General features: G+C 39.1%; 1 protein-coding gene across 2 annotated transcripts in view; it reads right to left on the bottom strand.

The window, feature by feature from the left end:
- The window catches only part of angpt1 (angiopoietin 1), a 62543-nt gene that overhangs the window by 21227 nt on the left and 23388 nt on the right, over window positions 1-17928 (bottom strand). Inside the window, exons 2-7 of one of the 2 annotated variants that reach the window (XM_053612479.1) lie at window positions 17257-17412; window positions 16713-16822; window positions 15320-15552; window positions 6703-6830; window positions 4914-5015; window positions 1418-1584 (exon numbers count right to left, since the gene is read on the bottom strand). In XM_053612479.1, the coding sequence (XP_053468454.1) occupies window positions 1418-1584; window positions 4914-5015; window positions 6703-6830; window positions 15320-15552; window positions 16713-16822; window positions 17257-17412 (896 nt within the window). Of the gene's footprint in view, window positions 1-1417; window positions 1585-4913; window positions 5016-6702; window positions 6831-15319; window positions 15553-16712; window positions 16835-17256; window positions 17413-17928 lie in introns of both variants that reach the window. The other variant, XM_053612478.1, reaches the window with a different exon arrangement.

Consider the following 17928-nt stretch of genomic DNA (forward strand, 5'->3'; position numbering starts at 1 on the left):
CAGCAATGAAAGCTGTTTAATAATCAAATAAAGCTGGCCACTGGAGGTGAGTGCCAAAAAGGAATGTAATGCTAGCATGACTTTGTGAGTACGAATTCACCAATTAGATGTGATCTCGAGAGCACCACCGTGGACTATACCTGACACCTTTTTCCTACTGAGTGTTACACTTTAGACTTGATCTGAGATTGCCTCAAAGTAATAGACATATGATTGGTGTATGGTGTACATATTAGGACATCCTCAGACCTCAGCGTCAGTTCTCAGCCGTTTGACAAAATGACATCATGCCTCAGATTAAAAGGCTTTAGGGACTCAGGAAAAAAAACGTCAGGTGTCAGGTCTTGTACAGATGCTGTAGGCATCGGGCAAAATGGCCTCAGACATGAAGGCATCAGGGAAAATTGCTTCAGACATAAAGGCATCAGGCAAAACGGCTTCAGACTGAATAGCTTCAGGTGAAAGGTTCGCATTGCCCCACCCCCATGTGACGTCATATCTGCACGCAGTTCAGAAGCAGATCAGAACGGTGGTTGAGGACAGACAGGTAGAGACAGAAGCCATACCTGATATACTTAATTCTTACTTTTTTATTAACTGTTACACTGATTAAGTTGTATCATTAAGAGATCATGTTCCACTGCAATTATTTAATATTATTCCCAAGTATTATTTACACATTTAAAAAACTAACTCGCCAACATTCTAGCTAGCTAGTTGCAATATTTTGTTAAGCTAACTTTTAAAACATGCAAATAAAAGCCTGAGGCCGTTTTGCCCGATGCCTAACTGTACGAGACCTGGCAACTGACAAAGTTTTTCCTGAGCCCTGAAGCCTTTTGCGATGAGGCACGACGAGGATGTCTTAATATGTACACTGTATCTGTGTTACATTCTACTACAAACTTATAATAATCAAATTTCCATTTAAGGTGAAAAGAGGAGAGTAAGTTAAAAAAACAAAACCTAATTATCAGCAGCAACTTATCTAGCCGACTGACAGTCTCTTGAAGCAGTAAGAGAATATATCTGCTTTTAAGTGTTTGAACACTTGGAATGGTTTGCTCCAAAATCTGGTGGAGCTCATATGTCAGCCATAGACAGTGGTGTCCGCTGAATTTGAACCTGTATGCTTAGATGCATGGAGAGGACTAAAAGAGAGGATGTTTTCAAGCACTCAATATGATGGGAGGTCTTAAAACTTTCTAGTATTTCGACTGTCCCATTCTGCGCAACATCTACCAGAATATCTGTATACAGAATGAAGTGGGAATATACGCTTTTTATGAGCAAAAGAAATGTCAGAGCACTGCCTGGAGCAGTGGCATAAACAGTAATGTTAACATACAGAATAAGAAACATTTTTTCAGCTTGAATGAATCAACACCAGATTAGAGCATCACAGGATTTCCAGTACCTGTACTTGTTTTTCTCGCTGCCGATGTGAAAGCGGTCATACTGGGAGAAGGCCTGATGTCCATCCCAGTCAGTGAGCTCTACGCGGAGGGCGTACTGTCTCTGGCTGGTCAGCATGTACACGAACTCATTCCCCAGCCAGTGCTCAGCTGACACACTCCCAAAGCCCTGGAAGGGAGAATGCACCCAGGGTCAGTGCAGGAATTCAGGAGGGTTACTGATGGGCCCTGGAGCAGACCATGGGAAACACAGCCTGGTCCAAGAAAGCTCAGCAATCAGCAAACGCAAGCAACTTAATTTATCATGTTTTCTAAGATTATAATTTCGAAGGTTTTTGGAAATGTTGATACATGATGGTATCAGTGCTTTACGAACCAATTTGCAATAATATTTGTAAATGCAAGCTGTTTGATAAGTAATATATACATTACTAATGCACAATGCACTGTGTACGTGCAGCAGTTCACAGTCTTTCTCTGAAATAGACATTTCGCTCTGTTCACTTGTGCCATCATTTGGTAATTAACCCTAATCTCTTAATATAACAGTAAGGATGCCCCTCCCAGTAGGACTTCTGAGCGCTTTTCCGATGTGTACACAACTGGCTCAGCTCATTTAACTTGCTGGAACAGCTTCTGAATAATGTCTTAATGCATACAGTAGAGACAATATAAACCGAAGCCCCAAACGAACAAACTCTACCTGTTTATGGTGCAACAAATGAGCACCATATGGTACTGGATTGCACATCATATTCTCCTACAGTCCCTGTTTTCTAAGAAATTGAAGATGCAATCCTGAGTAATCATTACATTCAGGGGAAAATAAGTTGCTGATGATATAATTCGAAATCATGAAGTGGCCCATAAGTAATCAGAATGATGTTGGAAATGAGCCAAATGTGCTGGCAGGGGCTGTGTGTGATTTTGATAGCAAACATGAAGGAGATATTGCTGTGTTACACATTGGTCTTTTATTAAGTGCTGGCTATTGATTTCAGCATTTCAAAGTGATTACGATACTAGTGATTTATGATACGAGATATGCATCTGGCCTGAGGCGAGCCGTGTGTGGGTGGAAAAATATAATTATTCCCTGAATTTTTCTTGTTGTGAGTCTGTATTTGTTGTCAAGGTGTGGGCTATTGTAATTAGATTTTAAAAGCCAGACATTTGACTATGTTCACATATGAGTAAACCTTCCCTTCCTTCTCTAACCCGAACCCCCTCCCTCCCCACCCCCTCCCTGCTGCACAAGTTCTCACGAGAACTATATGAGTAGCCAAAGAGGGCAGTGGTCAAGCGGGGCATCCTCTTGGGTTAGTGCTTGTGGATAAAGCACAGTATTAATGTGCTGTGTTGTAATAATCCTCTCTAAGGTTACAGGTTGTTTTGCATCACTTCACTAATAGGCATAAATAGCAACCTTTACAAACCTTTTCCACTGCACCTAATCACCAAATTACTGCTGAGCCAAAATCCAGAAATGTTTTTCAGTTGTCTCAGTAGGCTACTCAGTTGCATCATTGTGCTTACCTAAATGAGTTTAGTATTTAGTACATTTCACACCAGCTCATGTTTTCAGACTGATCTGGGTTCATCAATATCTCTCGTAAAACATTATTGTCCAACAAGACAGTGGTGCAGAACATTTAAAGACGACAGTTAATATTAGATGATCAGTAGATGGATCAATTAGTAGTAGTAATACACTATATTTACTTTGTTACATTTACTTGAGTAACCTTTTGGGGGGAAAAACATACTTTTAAGAGTAGGTTTAGCTGGCCATACTTATCCTCTTACTCAAGTTCATTTTTAATCACAGAAATGTACTTTTACTTCGCTACATTTGGTGGCGTTCCTCCATTACTCTTAAAGATTGTAGTTTTAATAATACGTTTATATCATGTATAATGAGGTGGCGAGTCTCGCTGCAGTGGTCTGAATGTGGACACAACAACCGCTCACTTTTTGTGAGGCTCAGGCCTGGACGTTAGTGGCCGAAGAGGGGGAAGGAGAGCACGCAGGACAGCCCTCTGTTTGTTTTTTGGGGTGTGTGTGAGATTTTGTGTTGAAAATGACAGGTTCTGTGTTATTGTACCAGTACAGAGGACTGGGATATGCTGCTTCATCTTGAACCCAGGTTTTATATCATATAAACAGAAAAGACAGATTTTCAAGGAGAGGTGTGACTTACAGTTCTCCATGTAGTCTGTGATTCAGGATTTTCCCTTCGTTTTAATCACTCGAGTCGTCTTCTCATTGGATAATTTAGTACTCTTACTCATGTCATTATTAACTCTTTCTGTTACTTGAGTAATTATTGTTATTAAATAGTTTTACTTGTACTTTAGTAACATTTTTGGCGACTCTACCCACCTCTGGTACGTACCGTATATCAATGAAACTGATTTCATTATGATTAAAATGCTGTTTAATCTGCCTTTGTTTTGAGATTTCCAGCTCAGTGATCCAACTCCCAGTCCATCTAATTTCTTTATTAAATGTACGAGGAATTTTAAAATGTTTTCGTACCATGAATGTCTCTTGACGATTTCATTGGTGTAACATTAGGTTAGTACAGGGGTTCTCAAACTCTTTTTAATAATAAAATCAATTCCAGGGACCTCCTCAGCACTGATTTCTGAACATAATCCTATAACTATTCCAATATTAAGCTCATTATTTAAATGTGTACACAATTACTTTGGCTATGTTTGTGGCGCCATCGACATTTTATTCCTGAACTTTCCACACATAGAACACATTAGGTCCAAGTTGACTTTATTTATAAACCTATGTATTATTATTATTTTTTTATTATGGACCACCTGGATATGCCTCACAGACCTCACTTTGCGAACCATGGGATTAATGTATATTTTGCAAATAAATAAACTAAATATACTCATAATATACTATAGCACTGATGCACTGGTCATGTGAATAGAGTCTTAATACAGCATTAATTACATATGGTTGATTTAAAAAAAAAAAAAAAAAAAAAAAAAAATGGCCTGTCTGTTTGGACTCGTAATGTTAATAAACCTCTGATAAAAATGATTACGTTACATCTCCGCATTCCATGACACATGCCGAAGCCGAGCTCTGTTGACAAAAACATCTCCATCGCTGAAGAGCTGCCTCATGTCTATATCAGCTACAGTCCTGAGAGGCTGACGCTGGGTGATTTCTTCATTCAACATGCCAGTATATTTCTAGTTTTACTAGATGTGTTAGAGTACAATAATCACCAAACTGTGCTTGACTACAGCCTTCTAAGTCTGAAGTTGGGCATCCAGATCATGTGTGCAAAAGGCCAAGCGTTTAATGTGTGGAATAAATTGTTACTGCTCCTGGATGTCAAGATGTTTTCTCATATTAATATCTGCAATAAAGTTTCATCTGCTTACTGTTCTCCTGGCTGTCCTAGACATCCCTCACCCCTGTTAACAGTCTAAATGAAGGTTAGAAGTGTGATATTTCTTGGCGTACCATCTTGTACTCTTTCCATGTCCTCTGAAAGTCAACACTACCATCCTCTCGGCGTTGGATTACCGTCCAGCCTCCCCCAGCAGTTTCCATATTACAGTATACCTGCTTGCAGACACACACACACACACACACACACACACACACACACACACACACACACACACACACACACACACACATATAAAGCCATTAAAGCACATTCTTAAGAGAAACATCCAAATTACAATGCATATTAATAGTAATTGTTTATTTTAATTTAAGCCTACGCTAAATTCTATATGCAAATACGTACGTCCCTAACAAATCACATTCCAGACATGGAAGAGCAAAGTCATCGCTTTTTTCTGACATAAAAGGATTTAGATTTTTATAGTTAGTTCGGATCATCTTACACGCTCTGAGATAAAATATGAAATTATGACATTTTGTGGCATTTGCTTTTTAGGATTGATAGTGTAAATTCTTTGTTCATTTTCTCTCTTTCTTTTTCTTAGCGTGTCCAAATCATCAGCTGCGCTGAAAGCTGTTAGACGTCCGTGCTTGATTAAAGATATCAGCAGAGAAAGTTCTGTGATATATGTTTTTTTCCCCCAAGTGTAATCTAGCTAGTGCACTGTTCACCATGTTTCCAGTGAACTAATGTTAACTAGGACTATTATAGTTATTTAAAAAAAAATTGCTAGCTAATTAATACACATTTATAACAGCATAGAGACAGATGTTCCCAACAAGCTGCTTTTTTTGCGGTCCGGCTAAAGTAGGCTTGCCTACATGTTTAGTTAGCAATTAGAGCAGGGCAGAAGTCCAGGTTTAAGATCAGAGTGGAGACAAAAGAGGGACACATGGCTGTAATCTAGCCATGTGTGGCTCGGTGTAAACCAATAAGCGGCAAATCGGTGACTGCCGCTCTTTGGTGGTGGAGGAGAGATTTTGTTAACCTCACATACGTCCAGCTGAATACACACAATCCAGTCAGAGGACAATTACCCGAGAACCACAGACTTGACTTTTGTTGAAACTAGACACCCAGACACATGTCTATACACACACAAACACACAGATACCAGCTACACTGAAATGTTGTATGTCCCCGGAACATGGTCATAGAGTCTTGTTTAGATTACACAACATATACATTCCTCCACATTTCCACACTATAAAATGCAGCCTAATGGCCTGCAGTCTCACCTACTGTATATGACGCAGAGCATATACAGAACCTCTCCACTTTCCAACCTTATTTTTAGAGCTGTGAAAACTAATCCAGTCCATCTATATACAGCTATTATACATTCTGGTTCGCTCAGCTTCAAGCATGACCTCTGATTTAAAAAAAAATAAAAAATCTTGGGTCTGGATTTGGAGCACTGGATTTGGAGCCATTGATATAAATAAATGATAAACTATAGTGTAAACTAAACGACCCCTCCTCCCTAACGCTACACTCACTGCACTCAGCGTTATCTTGCTAAACCAGCAACTGCGTCAACGTTGCTCACAGTGGCTTTCTTCCAATCTACCAATGTTTCGCATCAGCGTTTCTAATGGACTATTATTGGGTTTCCTAATCTGGCTCTAATATACCCATAATATTCTCATTAGTCTTGTTGATTAACTGGTGATTCCAGCCAGATATGTTTGGAGCAACAAATTCACTAAAATAAGCAGTGGAGGGTGAGAATGTGAGAACCAGAAGGAGGGATAATCTTTTAAAGATGATGAGAGATCTTACGAGATCTGAACACACACACACACACACACACACACACACACATATGCAAACACACACCTTTTTCGTTTCTTGCGGACTAATGTTGATGGTATATACTCCATTTTTCTGGAAGCCTGCTTCATAGAGATCAGCGCAGTCCCGGAATTTCTTCTCCTCATCGGCTTGTTTTGTGCTGTTGGGCACCACTGCGAATGAAAGATAGAGTTAGTTAGTTGATCTCTACATGGAATGGTCCATTACTTTCACAGTTTGAATGTTGAGAAACATGACCATATCCCCTTCACTGCTGTGATTGAGTCTTATTATCTATCACACAATCTGTCACCACAAGTGCTTCCATTTCAACAGAACAAGATTCATCCAGATGAACAATTGACTGACTGACATTCTGCAGTACATATACTACTAGAAAGCAGCGGGTGATGATCGTTTTCATGAGTTCTATTATGCTCATGCCAACTGTGGTTTATAATACCCATGTGAATATGAAAACAGAGGTTTTATGATGCAATGCTTTCGGAGTAAGAGCAGAGAACATTTTCTGAAAAGACATCCAGCAAGGATTACATATATACATGGTTGTGATTGGCAGGGAGTGTTCAGAATTTATTGCTTCTCAGGATGGGAAAGGGATAGAATGTGTTTAAAATCATATGACACCTTTTTCATCTCTGGTTAGACATGCACAAATCAATCACACCTCCTGCACTGGAAAAACAGAAAATAAAACACTATGACATTGGACTGAAGCGATGGTAAAAAAAAGTTTTTCTTTTTTTTTCGAGACATGGTTTTAGGTGATGGAATGCATTGAAGCTCTAGCCAATAAAGAAAAGCGTACCCAAGCTCACTCAGATAACAGAATAAATAATACACACCGAAATTCAAAATACAGCCGAATTTTTCAGATTGAAACGTCCACAGTGAGGAAATGTGCATGTTGAACGTGAATAGAGAACACCGTATTTGGATCTACTGGAAAGCTCTCTGGTGTTTTATCGATAAGATCTTCCAGTGAGTGGTAGTGAGTGACATGTTTCCAGTGTGAACGCTCTTTAATCAAAGCGCTGATCTCTTGCACCGAATGAGGAAACGTCCGGCTCGGTCAGGCCTCTCAAAGCCTGCAGCTGGCTCTCCCTCCATCTGCACATAATTACTCCTGCCAATATTTTGAAACCAAGCAAAGGTCTGCGGACAAAATACTACAAGCTATAAATTTCAAGTTCCTGTTATAACAAGTGGTTTATATTTACACGCCAAGTCCTGGTTATATCTCTGAAATTTCTTCCCGTTTCTTCTCGCTAATGCTCCTAAAGAGTCCAACTCAGCTTTCACACCCTTGTTTTCACTGTTGGGGCTGTTTTGGGAGAAGAGATGTCACCACAGAGCAGGATGGTGTTTAGGCCTGGCTTTGATCCCTGGAGTGAGGCGGTGGGCAGCGGAGGTAGAAAGACCTTCAAGAGAAAGACTATAATAGCTGCCTCACTGTGAAAGAACCAAGTGTCAGTGACAAGAATCTCCCGCAGTGACAGGTTCATAGAGTAGAACTGCATGCTGTGGAGTCTAGCACAACAAGAAGCCAGACCTGTCTGATGGCAATTTATTGCTAGATACAAAATTGCTAGAGACAAAACACTTAGAGAGATCATGCCCATTGAGTATGCAGTGTACCTGCGGATGTCTCATCTTTGGCTGAATAAGGTCTGTCCTTCAGATTGATCTCCTACTTGGGCTCACATTAGAGCAGTATTTTAAAGCTCATGGGAAACGCTAGAAAGGTTTAAGCCCTCCCTTGCTTACAAGAAAAAGAGATAAATAAATAAGCAAGTAAATAAGCAAATAAATAAGATTTTTTGGCCATATTTGACATGGCATGTTGTGTTTTTTGTTTGTTTGTTTTTATTGAGAAGGCGTATGTGAAATACAGTATGATTACAGCACGATTATAGCCATTCAAACAGTTGACTTAAACAAAATTAGGAAGCACAAGTGATGCTATCCATCAGTCTTTCATTGTTTGTGTTACGTATTATGTGTACATGATGAGACTGTTATATTAAAGATCAAGCCTAAAGGTGTCAAAAACTCAGTACAAACATGATTCCTGAGATTTCTTCCACGGAAGAAACATTTAACACCTAACTATAGTAAGAAAGAAAGAAGGTCCTTTACTCACGCATAGTAAAAATCTGTTTTCGCCATCCCATTCAATATCCTGACCAGCTGTCCGTGATAGTTATGAAGCCTTTAATAATACTTTTCTAATAATTTATTGATTGACCACAATGATCATTATAACTGCAACTAACATTACAAATAATATGTTTATGAGAAAACAATTATTAAGGAGATATTCAAACGCAGTATATAAGAATATATATATATATATATATATATATATATATATATATATGTCCAGTGAACGGTGATATCTCTGATGAGGCATGTGCAAGGTCAACGTTCCAACATTCTTGCTAGGTGGTGTGTAGACATTTTTGACAGGTGTTATTGATCAATGTGTGCGTCTGTCACCGTGCCACCACAAAAACAAAATGTTTTCACTGTGTAGTAACATCTGGATTCAGACTTATTGACATAGCTCATTGCAAAAGTGTACTCACAACCACAAATGCATCCCAAAAGATTTTTCTCAAATAAACACACTATAATTATTCAGAAACCAAGGATATTTTTAAACCAAATGCTATGAGTCACAAAATGGTACCATGTTAGCAGTAGGGATTCCCAAGGAAAATGAAGATGCACTTAGCATTAACCGATTAAATATCAGGAACTATTAAACAGCTTGTGTCCTGGCACTAAGCTACACATTAATACACTGTTCTCTATTTACATATGAATTCTTGCTCCTTCAGTAGGGACTTCTGTTCAGTGGGGAGTTTTTGTGAAAAGTACAAACAGGAAAAACTACTTCTATAAATCAGGACGTTAGTCAAGCAAACTAAAACGCTCTAAAACTCTCCTATAAAGAATTAAGATGTCTTAAGTAAACTGAGACTAAAATGATGCGAGCAAGAGCAAATCTTGTTTATGGTCAGTATAAGCCAGACATCCCAGACATTCAAATGGCTTGAGAATTTGAGGCTGTATTAATATCAGATGAGCAATGAAAACATACCAGCAACTGAACTGACACTAAACTGAAAATAAAAAAAAAAGAGAGCAGAGGTAATGACTAACTGTAGCCAATTCATTTGGCAAACCAGAACATTACATAAGGCTCAAAGCATCTCAGTAATAGTATGCCAAAATCTAACAGTTTCATTTCAGACACATTTATTTAAAAAGCCATGAAAAGTACCATGCTGAGGTGCAATATATTTCTCGAAAACTAAACCCAGTGACTGAAACAACAACACTTTGCAGAGCCGAGGCTGTGGTAATCAAAGATGACTGATGCTATTCATTAGGTGCGATAACACAGCGCAGAAAAAAGAAATTCATGCGTAGCAGTGAGGGATTCGTAGCAGCCGCCCAGAACTGGGATCAGTTACCATTAAAACACGATTAGCTCCCAGAGTTTGTAATATGTTTAGAAGTGATAAGTGTGCTACGTAGATGAGCTCATCTGGCAATCACAGATCAAACTTCCATAGGGAGGAAAACAAACGTTTAATAGCTACTAAAACAATTTGAAAGTAGAAAAATTAATGATCGCTGTACATGATGATTATTTTTATTACCAACATTTTTATTTATGCTCATCTGCCTTCAGTAATACACTGAACATTTTCAAATTCAGCCATTTTCTAGTCTGGAAACAAAGACTAATACATGCAGACCCCACATTACGATATTATATGCCAAACATTTCTAATGATTGGCTTGGATAGGAAATAGATGTATGCTCTCCCTATTGAAGAACCCCTGACCCAGTTTTAAATTGCAGTAGAGGTGCCATGGTAGTCTGAACCTTGGAACCTTCCCTTTCACCTCAAGAGCATAGACTGTCCCGTTGGACTCATTAAGATTTGACTAATTCAACCAGAGGTGAGGAAGGTGACCTCTATGGTATACTCAAAGCTACAAACTGCTCCATAAAAGCAAATGAGCAAACACAAAACAGCAACAGGACAATTCTAAACAATTTATTCCCTCTTAATCCTATAATGCACATTATTTAAGTTACTTCGATTGCCTTTAAGGACAGTACAGATTGATACAGTATTTCTACCACAACAGAAATATTCAACACCTAACTATACTAATTAAGTGTAGTCCAGAATAACATACAAGGTTTAGTATATTGTAGTGCTAGAATTGTAAACAAAAAACAAAAACAAAAACAAGACTTGAGTAGGACACACCGGCAACAAAGTCCCGAGTTCTCACCGTCTCTTTCAGAATCTTTGTGGTCTCATTTGTAATCACAAAAATGCAGACGTCTGGTTAAAAGAGTCACTTGGGTGTCAGCTCAATGTCCTAATGACTGAAAGAGCAACAGGAAGTAGCTTTGCTCACAGTGCCCTCCCAGCAGGAAGTGGAACTTGTGCCCAGAGGTTTGAAATTTCTCTGCACTCAAGTCAGTCCCAGCATAGACATCCATGGTAAATTTTCTGTGACCACTGAGATCTAGGGCAGAAGCAAGGTCAAAAGGGCAAGCCTTGGTTACAGTTGGGGGGGGGGGGGGGAGGGGTAAGAGAAATAATGCGTTTGCTGGATAAGTCGGAGTTGCCGTAAGACCAGCTCTGACCGCCAGGGAGAAATCGCTAGCCTTTGAGCCACTGTGGGTGTGGAAAGTGGAATTTGTTGAATTTGGAGAAATTTGAGGCTGCAGTATTCAATAGGGAATTCTGTAGGCCAACAAACTCAGGAGAATTTCACTGAACGCCAATAGCACTATTCTCAAAATCGAGAGCCTAGATCCACGAAATACTCTGTATACAAAATTGAATGTCTTTACTGTCTCTAAATATCTGTTGTCCTGTTCTATAGCAAACCAGTTAGTTGGTGGTTATTAGCTAACTTTTGATTACAGCCAGGTATATTATATGTGGATTGTTTCTAAAAAATTTTTTTTTACAAATGAACTTGTGTAAGGTGACCATGATCGAATATTTACAGACACATATACAGTCATAATGGAGGCTCAGCCTGTAACTGCAAACGGGCCTTTGTGACACTTCGGTCAACTGTTAAAGAGCAGACAGTGTGCTGAAGTGTGAGGAGCTCCATCCGTTACAACACAATACTGCAGTCGTGAAGGTGATGTCTTTCAAAGAAGTCTGTTTTCTGCACTTTTTGAATAAAATGTGGGTTATGTACTTTTGTTTACCTTCTTGTTTTAAATGATAGGTTATGTAGAAAGAATGGAAAGGCTTGCCCAAGATAGAGTATCACTTTTAGCCTTGCACACTGCCTAAATGTTATGCTTTACCACTGCTTCAAAGTTATCTAGTTCTCATAATCGAATTCAACTTTGACCCCATTGTCGCTGACCTTTCCAAGCGCAGCCAATGAGATAATCAGCTGCATGAGGCATGGCAAAAAAAGCTGCTGATTTTGTAAAGGCTTGGGATTTTGCACAACTGCATCTAAACACACTGAATTTGGTGAACAAAACATGAATCATCTGTTGGCACCCTGATATATTTAGATTTAGACTTAAATTATGATCTCAGTATATCTAATTCAGCTAGAATTGAACTGTTATAGGTATAGGTACACACACACACACACACACACACACACACACACACACACACACACACACACTGAACACTTTATTAGGAAATCTATACTTGTGGCATGGTTGTTTTGAATTTGAGGATTTCAGAAACGGCTTTTTTTATGCAAAAAAACAAAAAACATCTGGTGAGTGACAGTTCTGTGGGTGGAAACACACTGCTGATGAGAAAGTTTAGAGGAGAATGGCCAGACTGGTTCAAGCTGACAGGACAGCTACAGTAACTCAAATAATCACTTTTTAGAACTGTGGTGAGCAGAAAAGCGTCTCAGAATGCACAACACATTGAACTTTGAGGTGGTTGAGCGACCACAGCAGAAGACCACATCGGGTTCCTCTCCTGTCAGCTAAGAGCAGGAATCGATGCTACAGTGGGCACAGGTTGGAAACTGGAAAGTTGATCGGAAGGTCCGGGTTCAAACCCTGGTGCTGCCAGGCTGCCACTGCTGGGCCTTTGAGCAAGGCCCTTAACCCCCTCTGTTCCAGGGGCGCTGTATTATGGCTGACCCTGAGCTCTGACCCCAACCTCCTGGCATGCTGGAGTATGTGAAGAAAAGAATTTCACTGTGCTGCAATTTATATGTGACCAATAAAGACTCATTATCATTATAAGAAATATATGTAAAGAAAAATTCTAAAATCATGGATTTAACTAAACACTCAGAGCTATCATATCTACACTTAATTCATGGGTATAGGCAGAGTGACAATTGTTGCGATTCGCGTTTCGCGTTTCTGACACTAATTTCCTAACTAAGATCTTAACCCATCCATCCATACATCCATCCATCCATCCTACACAGGGTCGCGGGGGGCCTGGAGACTATACCAGGGAGCTCAGGACATAAGACGGGACACCCTGGATGGGGTGACAACCCATCACAGGAAACAATCACAAACACATTCACACACTATGAACAATTTGGAATTGCCAAACAGCCTACAATGCATGTCTTTGGACTGTCAGATGAAACCCCCAAAGCGAAGGCAGGATTTGAATCACCAACCCTGGAGGTGCGATGCAAACATGCTAACCACTAAGCCACTGTGACCCCCAAGACTTTAATCCACCCCAGTGAAAATAAAAACAAATGTTGGCCAATCACAACACAACGTGGCATCAACGACATTTTTCCGGTTTCCGAATGAATTATCACTTTGCTAATTTTATACTCTCTAACAATATCATATAATATATATCAATATATAATACTCTACAAACTTTACTGTTATTTTGTGGATATTGACAATGGTGACTTCCCATAGATAACACGAACATATTTGAAAATGATTAGCAGTGACTAACGATGAATGTTCTTACCTTAATTAAAAGAAAAATGAATGAAACTACAGCAGCGACTACACACATCACTAGCTTTCTCCCATCAACATGAGTACAAGTTCAAAATATTCTTCTGTCATGCAGAACTAATGTGGATCATTTTCTCTATTTGTTTTGCATGTCACTCTTTCAGTCTATCATTCTGATATGTAGAAAAGGTCTTACATTCGTGTGTTTTTGGGGTTTCTGGGATTAGGCAATGTGGAGGCATGTGAGAAATTAAGCTGCACGTTGTGTATTTTTCAGCAACAGTACTTTCAAACTGTCAGCTAAGATGCAGGCTAATAGAAGGAAAAAAAAGTTAACCCTGAAAGTAAAGACAACGTATTGACAGGGCCCTGTATTTGTGGTGGATGCATTACAGCTGTCTATCACACTCACTTTCCAAAGGCCTGCAGGTGCATTATGAAATTTAACAATGCGCTATGTTCATTTGAGTACAAAATAATAAACATCTGTACAGGGATTTTCAACTTCTGTGCAGTTGTTAGAGGGTATTGTTACTGTGATTATTTGTTCAACCGTGTAGAGGTGCAGAATAATTCTGATCCATTTAAAGTTTTGGCAATCTGCTTGGCTAAGTAAAATCCCTGGTTTCTCTGTGTATTTGGACAATACTGAATACATAAACACTATTGTAGTATTCCTCTCCTTAGTAAGTATCGGTGTCTGATCACAACCACCTGCTTTGAAGGATAATGTAATTTTTTAATTTATCTTCTGGGACTAGGCAAATATTCATTTTATTTAAACATGTATGAATTTAACACATTCTACATGCTAACCAGGTGAAATATGCATGAATACAGTCTGTATACAATTAGCAGTATCTAAAGGCTTGGGCCTTTTTAAGTGTGTGAATTTATCCCAATTAACTCCCTAAGATGATGTGAGGAAGAAACCTTGAAAAATTGCGTGCAAATTTGTAGGTGGTAATTGCAGTCCCAAGGCCATAGCAGAAACAATAGTCCCAGCAACCACAGTGAGAATGTCCATGTGGAATTGGGGTCCAAAACCATTTCCATGGTACTTCAAGCGGTACCATCCTCAGCAATCCCCAGGCTGTAGATTCCAGTTGAGGAAAGAGCTAACTGTCCTCATCTGCATACATGAGCTCATACATGATTGGCTAGTATTGCTGTGATTGACACAGGAGAGAGTGTGCCATTCCTCCCACCCAGACAGCATGGCCAATTTTACTCGTTTTGGACTCCCAGGCACGAATGGCTCCCTAAAACAGAGTGAACGCTTTTCTGTTGTGCCACATACTCGACTAAAGTGAGCCTCAAGGAAATGGGGTGAGGGATATCATAATTGTTGTTCTTTTGAACTAAACAAACTTTGTAAGCACTATGTTGGCCAATGGCACACAACAATGACAACTGACAGACAATAGTGCTTTGTATATAAAGTAACCAGTAATTAGTGTAAATATAGTGGTCATATGCTCTTCAGTTTTATGCTATAATAAGCATATAGGAGGTTACATTACTCTTACTCCAATTTCCAAACCAGAGCTAAAACAAAGAATGCACAAGTATTCCACAATGTGCATGTGCATTGTTACATTTCACCTTAACATTCTGGGAAAAAAGTCAGAGCTGATCTGTGCAGCGTTTCCGTACCTCCGTCCTTGGAGCAGAGGTTGAGAAGGCTGTGCACGGTGTCCATCAGGTCCTGCTGTTGCTTCTGCAGTACTGTGCTGTTGCCTGAGGCTTTGCCCAGTTGGGCCTCCAGCTCAAGGATCACACCACTCTGCCTGACCACAAGTGCCTGTAGATTGCTCTTTTCCTCCCTCAGCACATCCAGCTCTTCCCTGTGCCTCGACTCCATTTCCTGCATCTTCAGCTCCAGAAACCTGAAGACAGAGAGACAGTGAGGAGAAAGACAGTAGAAAAGGAGAGACACCAAAAGAGGTGCTGGGGACAGGAGGGAAAGAGTAGGAAAGCGTTTTAGGACAGAGCGCAGCTGTGCGAAGCTGTCCACACTCTGTTGCAATTGTTCTGCATTATAATTCACACACCATAGGAGATTAACTTGATTTAACATGGCTATAATAGGTGTATAAATATTTATACGAATTTCCTCAATATCCATGACTGAAACACTGGCAGAAGCAATCCAAATTTTATTGTATACATTTGGAGATTAGTCTAAGGCCAGGCAGTCCAGTTGTCTTAAGGTTTTATTGCTCATCTTGGGTATATGATGCACATTAACTTGTGTATAGAAAATAGAAAATAACATATGGATATCAAATTCTGCACGGTGGCTTCCTGGACTATATTAATACCATGACATCAACATGGAGAACAATTTTTATTTTTTTTAAATAAAAATGCAGGTAACTATTTTCTTTTTTAGATCTTTGTGAAACTCATGATGAAAATTTTGTTCAGTATGCATCCTTCCCTCTCCCCACCCCCAAATACAGCTGGGTAGCTCTGCTGATAGAACTGAGAATCAGGCTTACATACTTATGATGAGAGATAAAGCCCATTAACAAAATACACTATATCATACTATCCAAACAGCATATATAGCAAATTAATTAAATGCGCAACAGTCCATTTATGAAAATGTCTTCAAAAGTGTTTTTAAAGGCAGGAGACGTCTTTCGTCCATTGGCAGGTTGCACTGAATTGCACACTATGAGATCAAATAACTGTCTCAGATCTTATTGAATTGTTGAGAATTGAATGCTCTATTTTGCAATTTGTGTTTTTTGGATATGAAACTTACATTTGTTTTTTTGTTTTTTTTTTAAAAGAAAATAAATTATTATTACTAGGAATCAGATTTAAACATTCCAGGGCATCATTTCCCAGTGCGGGTCACAAATGTACAAAAAAGTCAGTTCTAATCAGAATTGTAAAAATCTGCGATCAACTGATGGTTGAATCCACAGAAAACAGACACAACAGTCATACCCTGGAGCCACTCCTTTAACATTAGCCTTTACACTGTTTAAAAGGGCAAGGGTTCTTGAATTAGTTTATGATTTGTGCTTATGCTTACCCATTCTTATCGTGGAGCTTACTGATCTCATTGGTCTGTACCATGAGCTGCTTCTCCAGCTTGTTCGTGGACAGTGAGTTCTCCAGCAGCTGAATCTCCAGCCTGGATGTCTGATTCAAAACCTAATTTCAAGTCACAGCGAAGCAGTACAGCCAGACAGTAATGATATAGCACACATAACCACAAAGTAGGCCAGCATTAAACAAGCAACACCTGTAGAGAGGTCATAAACAGGAAAAATTGAGCTACTGCTGTTCCTTGGACATGGAGTGGTGTTTAAGAACATTGGTTCTCTCAAGAAAACTCTTCATTTCACAAAAACAACAATATCAACTCATGACCATATTCCTGTGTGTCTCATTCAAATTCGCATAAAACATCAATAATGGTGGGAACACAAGTACAAACTATGGCTACAGGGAGAACAGACAAGTCATGTGATTTGTGTATTTAGTTTGGCTTTTTAGTAGTGATCCTGCAGAGATAATAATAATAAGAATAGCTTAGTAAGTGTTGTGTGGGAAGCTTCACAGGGGGAAGATACCTGTGTTTCAACATCAGTAAGCTTGCGGGTCTGTTCGGCTGTCTGGGAGAGAAGATTGGTTCCCATTTCCAGCATGGCTGCCGTGCGATTGTGGACTGCGCTTTGCTGTAACTGTGCCATCTCTGCCTTCATGCTCTCTTTGATGTAGTTCTCAATCTGTGGTAATGAAAATTAACCAAAATGTAAAAAAAAAAAAATACAAAAATGGCTAAAACATTAAAGGGAATTTCCTTTCTTAAATGATCAAATTAAGGGCCTGAATTGCCAGTGGTCTTCGTGTGTAAACATGCAACACCTAAAAAAAAAAAAAAAAAAAAAAAAAAAACCAGTGTGAAACAATGTGAAACATACTAACAGGATCTATGGAGCATTACATTTTTCCATTGAGCAAAATACAGTAGTGCTTGTTCTTGTTCTTTTGCATTCTTTCCTTAATAAATATGGAATTTGTGGCAAAATACAGGGACTTGCCATTGCAATAAAATAAAATAAATATGACTTGCAATTGCATGCACAAATTAGTACAACCAAAGGGCAGGTATTAAATTTGCAGAAGTCATTTTTTCTGCCACTTGAAGACAACATTATATCATTCACTTAATAGTGAGAATGTTTATCAACACAATTTCTTACACATAATCAGAAGGTTTAACAAATTAAGTGCTTATTATT

Source organism: Ictalurus furcatus, chromosome 24, assembly GCF_023375685.1.
Source record: "Ictalurus furcatus strain D&B chromosome 24, Billie_1.0, whole genome shotgun sequence".
NCBI classification, from domain to species: Eukaryota; Metazoa; Chordata; class Actinopteri; order Siluriformes; family Ictaluridae; genus Ictalurus; species Ictalurus furcatus.